Source organism: Poromitra crassiceps, assembly GCF_964638095.1.
Source record: "Poromitra crassiceps genome assembly, chromosome: 15".
Taxonomy (NCBI): Eukaryota; Metazoa; Chordata; class Actinopteri; order Beryciformes; family Melamphaidae; genus Poromitra; species Poromitra crassiceps.
This window is the reverse complement of record NC_139634.1, coordinates 37,049,970-37,057,633: the sequence shown is the minus strand read 5'-3', so window position 1 is coordinate 37,057,633 and position 7,664 is coordinate 37,049,970. Positions and strand designations below refer to the sequence as shown.

Sequence of the window (7,664 nt, the reverse complement as noted above, 5' to 3'; positions counted from 1 at the left end):
ATTTTATTATATGGTGACACTATACTATTATTGTGTCTGTGGTCGCTATCACTGGTATAGTATAGTGATCTCGTGTGGTATTGTTATCATTACTGTTGTATTATGTCTATAGCCCATAATGGACTTCTGCTGTGTCCCTGTTTTCCCTCTAAATGCACTATAGGGTTATTGTTTGTTGCTGTAGTGTTTAGGGGAGGGATCTGCTCTGCTCTGCTGGTGGGCCTGCCTCCTGACGTGCCTCTGCTCTGTTGACAGTAGTAAAAACCTCCACACACACCGCCTCCACCCCAGACTCGTCAGAGAGCTGTCAGCTGTGAGCCTACCCGCCGGTCTCCGCTCAGCTCCGAGCCTCTGCTGTGCGCACTGCGCGTCCTGACGCACGGCATCTTGAATGGGAATATCCACTCCGGACTAAAGTGAAGTTTTTCCAGCCTTTTTTTTTTAAGTAAATAAAAAACCCTAGAGACTGGATAGAAGGAAGAGGGAAGAAAGATGGCTTCTAAAGCGATGGATAGTCTGAAGTTAGCGGAGGAGCAGATCAAACTGCTGGAGGAGAATTTCACGCGAGTCAGCAAGCATCCGGACGAGACGACGCTCATGCTGATCGCTGCGGAGTGCGGGCTGTCAGAGGAGGAGACGCAAGTGAGTAGCTATACTATTATAATAGCCTACACTGTGTGTCCTTATAATGCTGTTTAGAATAAAAAATGTAGTGGAGCCCACCAAAACTCTACCCAGCTTTTCATTTGTTGCATAGTTTAGGCTACCACCTTGGCTGACTTAAATAATGTCACATTTTGTGTATATAAGCCTGCCTCATAGCGAAATAGTAGCAAACTGGTGTTGGTTATATGAGGATATAGTCTTTAAAGGGAGGAAAAGTTGTTAGTTGTTTTCTCAAAGTGAGATTGATTATGAATTATTATTTAGCCTAATTGATAACTGTTTTTTGGATGTTTTTCCCCCACCTAATTTCAGAGAACAAGTCTCTCCTGTAATTAACACATTATTATGCCTACTTTTATCATGATGGCCCACTCTGGCAGATGCAGAAATAAATACAATGCTTTTCAAAATCTATACACATTTATTGTAAAAAAAAAAAAAAAAAACTGGCCTAGGCCTACTTATAGGTTATGTAAAACATGCAATAGATATTTTTATGTAACATTTTCTTTCAACAAAGCTACTGTAGCATCGAGCATTTTGTGCATCATTGAAGCACTTTTTATCAGCCTGTCATATCGCTGATATTTCATTTTAAACCCTTTATCGGCCGATACCGATGCCGATATCATGCATCCCTACAATACATTTAATTCGAGGTTTAATAGCGGACAGGAGACAGTCAGAAATGAGCAGTTATCCACATTACCAAACATGCTCTCCCGACCTGTGTTGAAACAGTTCAGCAGCAGTTTTGCCCACAGTAGTCTGGCTATAAAACTGCCAGGCGCTTTATTCCCAGCATGTTTTTCTCCCCCCTGTTAGCCGCATCACTGAACAAATACTATGCAGCAATTCTAGAAATCCTGGGCAGGTTGAATAATAAGCGTGTCCCCTATGGGGTCACTATAATAGTCCTATAGGGACTCATAATGTGTCTGTGGTGGTGGTTAGTGACCTTAATGTTTTTTCTTTCTGTCATTCTTTTTTTTTGTCCCTGTAATATTTCTCGAATAGCCTATTCCCATAGCATGTGGTAGCAAATAGTGAGTTTAGTTATAAATAACATTCTGGACTTTTTGAGACATTTTGCAGTGATATTTCTACATTTAGCCTTTTATTTTGATAAGGGCAGTCAGTGAGTCTCCTGTCTGTCTGTCTGTGTCTGTCTGTCTGTCTGTCTGTCTGCAGTCTGACACGCTGTCCCCAAAATAACACGATGACAGCCTCTCCATAGACAACTTATTCATCAGCTATCAAATTCCAAAGATGTTTTACTTAAGCTCACCAGCACCTACAGCCTATCTTCAGGAAACTCTCCTATCTAACTTGTCATGAGGTTTGCAAGTCATGAGAGGATTCTTTCGGTCGGTAGGCTAAATCAGATGACTGCAGACTCAGAGAACTATAGTAGGCTACTTAAGAGGAAACAATAGAATCCATACTTTCATGCTTGATTTTAATCATTTTATTAACATTAACAATAGCAAGCTAAAAACAAGAGACTTTAATCTCTGATGTCATCAAGAGACAAGCCTGGAGCCGCTCCCATTGACACTAATGGAACAAGCTTGTGGACAGTGTGTCATAGGATGGTGCTGAGACATCGGCTCATATTTTGGTTCTAAACCTTTTGCAAAATGTTCATCTGCCTGTAAACAAACACTGGAGACAACAGGGCCCGTTGATTGTCAGTGGAGCGTCTCTAAGTGGTTTTAGCGAGTTTGTGTTTCATCTTTTTCGCTTTGGGACGGATTACTGTTCAAGCTGCTAATGTGGACTGATCTGTTTACAAAGAAACAGTTTGACATCTGTTTCAGAGCAGATTTAGATTTTGAATAATCCATGACTTCCTTCCTGTTTTTCTAAATCTTTGTTGCTCAGTGTCATTGTTTCTGCACTGTTTCTGCACCCCCCCCCCCCCCCCCCAGTTTACTTGCTTTGTTTCGCTCAATCCCTAGAAACCTATGGGATCGTGATTATTATCGTGGTTATTTGATCTTATAGACACTCAATAATTGAGCCAAGATATTAGCCTGATCAAATACATAAAAAAGGTCTATCGGAAGGCATTTATTTGTTTCTGACTCCGGGAGTCACACACATTTAGACTGTGATCTCCTTTTGATAACTTATGTAATAACTAATGCAATATTTTTTCACTTCCATTCACTGAGCCTCCCCTGAAACTGTTTGAAGCCCCCCTGGAGAGGCCTGCCTTCCACTTTGAAAACCTCTCTAGTGTAGGCAAAGCTTGGATTGTCTGTTGGTCAAGTTAGAGCTTCTGTAGGTGGCGCTCTTTTCTTTATCTATTCAGCCACGGTGGCTATCACTCACTGCTCGTGCTAACTACAGTTCTTCTTCTATTTATTCCAAACGAGCCCACACACCAACAGCAAGCGTAAAATGTGTTCCCCGGGAAAGAGCACTGTATATTGCAACGTATCATCATGAAACGGTTCATATGATAACTTATGAAAAGTATGTTTCCTTCAGTTTCATACATAATCCTATGAATGTCCAGCAACACAAGTGATAAGTGTCCCTGCACAAGTCCCTGCAACACGTATCCACAAAGATCGTCTCTGTTCCGCAACACAGGCGATCAGTGTGCGACCGATTTGAAAAGGGTGAATTATACGTCCCAAACGTTGGTTGTTACGGTTATCTTGAGGCAAGTCAAACAACTTGGTTAAGGTTAGGGCTTGCTTGGTCATTTTCTTAAATTAGAAAAATGTTTTTTTGTTTGTTTGTTTCTGATTTCCCCCCCATTTTCTCCCCAATTGTACATGGCTAATTTCTCCCTGCTGCACCGGTCGCTGCTCCACCCTCTGCCGATCTGGGGAGAGCCGTAGACTAGCACCATGCTTCCTCTGACACATGTGCAGTTGCCAGCTGCTTCTTTTCACCTGACAGTGGGGAGCTTCACGGGCAGGACGTAGGATGTGGGAGGATCACGATATTCCCACCAGTTCCCTTCCGCCCCGAACAGGCGCTCCGACCGACCAGAGGAGGCGCTAGTGCAGCGACCATCTGACTTCCCACCTGCAGACACAGCCAATCGTGCCTGGATGGACGCCCGACCAAGCCGGAGGTAACACGGGGGCGCGAACCTGTGACCCTCGTGTTGGTAGGCAGGGAATCTACCACTACACTACCCGGACGCCTGTAATTACATATATTATAGGATGCACACTCCCCACCTCCCAGCTACAGAATGGCCGACTGTAAAGTCCATCCACCTGTCCAATCAGCCATCATGGAGCCAGATGTGAAGCTTCAGAGCTCCGATAACAGCCCAGATGTTGAAAGTGAAGCAGCTCCAGTAGCTTTCCACTGACAGGTCCATATTTGACTCCAAAGCACGTTGCCTCTGCTTTAGGGGAAACATATTACCATTATTGTTATTTATTGTTCAATATTCCAAAAATAAAAATGATCTAAAATAACGTCTTCATTTAGCTAACACCAATCAGTAATCGTCCACAATGAGTTTCACTTTGATGCCAGCAAGCGTTTTGTAAGAGCATGCAGATTTAAATGATGGATATCCCATTTTGGAGTGAAAACATTCGGTTGTTCTTCCCGCGGAGGATTTGGCAGGCAAACGTTGTGATAATCTGTTGAGCGGTACGCACTCAAAGCTACAGAAACCTATCTGGGATTTATATGCAAATTCAGTCATTTGAGTTGACGTCACACAAAGCGAAAAAGTTCATGTCACAGGCAAATTCGTGCTGGTGTGTTTGTGGGAGTGAGACAGAGGGAGGTAGAGATGGAGGGGGGAGGAGACAGAGGGAGGGGGGGGGGGAGACAGAGGGAGGGGGGAGGGAGGAGACATGGCAGAGAGCGTCTGTCAGAATTTGCCTACAGTACAAACAGATCGCCCACAGCGACATGCAGGGCCGTCGCCTCACTCACATGCCTGTCACTGGTTTTTCCACTTCGCTTCTGCAAACCAGTTCTGCCAGATTTCTACGAGCTGCAGATGCAGGCACCAAATCATCTGGAGGTTTAACTCTTTGCTGTCTATCCAGAGTCAAATCGGAGTCCGTGTGGCTTCTCCTTATTCAGACAGACTTGAGAAGATCAGTTCTGTTCTGTCCCACAAAGAGTGAAACGTTAAAGGGCCACTTTGCCGATTTTCAAACAGCTTTGTATCATCACATAATCTGCAGTATTATGCAAATGAACACTGTTGAACTTCCCTCCATCTTGCCTGGACCGAGAGCTGCCCGTTCATTCACAGAACCTCCTGGTCCAAATGATGTCATAATGATGTCATTTGGAGCACTATCACTTCACTATCATTTCACCATGGTGTCACTATTACTGTCACTATCATTTCACCATGGTGTCACTATTACTGTCACTATCATTGTAGCTCTCTTCATTCACAGAACTTCCTGTATAGCAAATGACATCATTCGGACCAGGAAGTTCTGCGAATGAACCAGCTCTCAGTGCAGGCAAGATGGAAGTTAAACATAGTTTATTTGCATATACTACTGATTTTGTAATGATACGAAGCTGGTTGAAAATTGGCAAAGGGACCCTTTGACAACAATATTGGCTTGTTGCCCCGCCCTAACATTACTATCAGAAAACTACTTATTTAACTCAGTCAGTGAGATTATGGTACCAGTCAGAAAGCCAGCAGCTCTGCCTCCTAGCAAAGCTTGTATAAGTAAACGTCCACTGAGGACTGGCTCTCCGTGATGCTGCTGCCTGCTGGTGACTGAGTGTTTCCATTCTCTGTACACAAAGGTGGGAGAAGCTGGGACGTCCTGACAGGCAGAGCAGGTCCAGGGTGAGCTAAAGGTCTTGGCCCGTCGTCAAAAGACCTGACTTCATTTCCAGCTGACGTCTTTTTTTTCTTCTCTCTCTCTCTCTCTCTCTCTCTCTCTCTCTCTCTCTCTCTCTCTCTGTCCTCGCTTTCTTTCTTTCGCAGCCAAACCTCTTGTCGAGTGTTTGGATTTGGGAACAAAGCTCTCATTGGAGTGGCTTTACCTAAGGGACGCACCCCTGGCTACCACTCCCTGTTTGAAATTAGGAGCGTTCACTGCCTCTTTATGGCATGTTTGGACTTCTTTCAGAGACATTTTGCTCTGCGGTATCTTTGCCATAGAAAAGGTGCACTCACATTTTGAAGGACTTTGTTATGTAAATCCATTGTTAGTCTATGGAAGTTGTACTCTTCACCAGGATTATTATTAATCTCACTGCCGTTATTGTTCATAAAAGATCAGTGTATAAAATGCTTAAAAGAAGTTTAGAAATAAGGCAAAGAATTTGATTCCAAAATGAGATATGAGATGGAAAAAGTGACACAGGTATGACTTTTGGATCACTCTTTTCCATACAGCTGGCCTGGCACAGCACGAGCAGGCACGGCTTGGCCTGGCACAGCACGAGCAGGCACAGCTGTCCCACTGAGGCTTGGATTTGCATTTCCATTACAACAGGGCTTCCAAAGCATCGATATGGCTGTGTGACTGTCACTATGGGCAAATGGTCGCAGCTAAAACGGTGGATAAACATTGTATTTCCTTTCAGTTCTTCACAATAAAATGCCTTCCGTTAGTTTGTCCGTGGAAAGCTTTTCATATGAAGGAGCCGCAGTGGGAAATGTTTTCATCAGCAGTAACATAACACGACTCCGATATGGCTGAAAGCGGCCGGGAAATGGTAAAATAACAATAACGGATATCTGAAAGTACAACCTGAAAGCCTCGAGGTTTGAGGGGGAGAAGGGGGGATCGTCACGGGTTGGTGACGTCATCGTTGCCCGCTTGGAGGCGGGTCCAGCCTGGTCTGGCTCGCTGGCCAATCTCGGTCACGGGTGCGTTCAAACGCGATGAGAAAGGAAATGAGCGCGACATGGCGCGGGCAGAAAGCACCAGTGGAAAAGAGCCATCGTGTATCGTGAAACAAAAACATTCCTAGCCTTTGCAGACTGTATAGCTCCTCTGTACGTTTAGAGATCATGAATTATGAACAGATCATATTTTCCAAAATGAGTGTTCTGCCTTTTGGAAGTGAATCGTTCCGCTATGAAAGCCCAGCAGGATAAAGAGCGTAGGACCGGGCGCCTTGGCGCGAGCAGCAGAGTTCAGAGGACATTTTCTTGAATTCATTTACTCTCTGCAATTTCAACTGCAAACACAGACTCGGGCTCCAAATGGGAATGTCATGTGGCGGCGAGAGATTGGATGTGGAAACGGCTTCTCCTGCCAGGACGTATCGCTCCAGGCAGCAGCGAGCCGGGGAGTCGCTCGTGTCTGGAGGCCGGTGGTTTGGCCCCGGCTGTGTCGTCGGTCTGGTTCCCCCCCTCCTCCATCCCCTTCCTCACACACAAGCTGCTATCGAGGTGATGTCAGCCTTGTTGTGGATGCCTTGACGACCTGGGCCGCAAAAACAATGGCCGGCGTGGAGTCACGGGCGTGTGTCGAAAACATCAACACCGTCATCATCTGCTCAGTGTTTCGCTGTTGGCCCGTGCCAGTGCCTGGCCTGCATCCTCTGTGAAACTGAATGGAAACATACGCTGCTTTCTGGTCCACTCCCTAATACAAGCTCCTCTGTGAGTCAGCGGCCACGTTTACACACACACACACGCACGCACGCACGCACGCACACACACACACTCACTCACTCACTCACTCACTCACTCACTCACTCTCTCTCTCTCTCACACACACACACACACACACACACACACACACACACAGGGATGTGACTGTGATGTGATTATGGCCATAATGTGATGTCAGCTCCTAGTTCCCTGCCATTAATCATGAAATGTCAGGTATGAGCGCAGTGTCTTCACATGAAAAGAACAGTGTCTTCACATGAAAAGAACAGTGTCTTCACATGAAAAGAACAGTGTCTTCACATGAAAAGAACAGTGTCTTCACATGAAAAGAACAGGCTCCGTGCAGGAAAAGTGAGAGGAACGTTTGCCGAGCAGGAATGGATTGAATGGAGGAGAAAAGACT

At 45.2% G+C, this 7,664-nt stretch overlaps 1 protein-coding gene across 1 annotated transcript in view; it reads left to right on the top strand.

Moving 5' to 3' along the window:
* The first annotated feature begins 303 nt into the window (after nucleotides 1-303).
* Nucleotides 304-7,664, top strand: part of hopx (HOP homeobox) — a 9,899-nt gene continuing 2,538 nt past the window's right edge. The window contains exon 1 of the mRNA XM_083652483.1: nucleotides 304-642. Within this exon, the coding sequence (XP_083508609.1) occupies nucleotides 493-642 (150 nt within the window). The 5' untranslated portion in view covers nucleotides 304-492. The remainder of the gene's footprint in view (nucleotides 643-7,664) is intronic.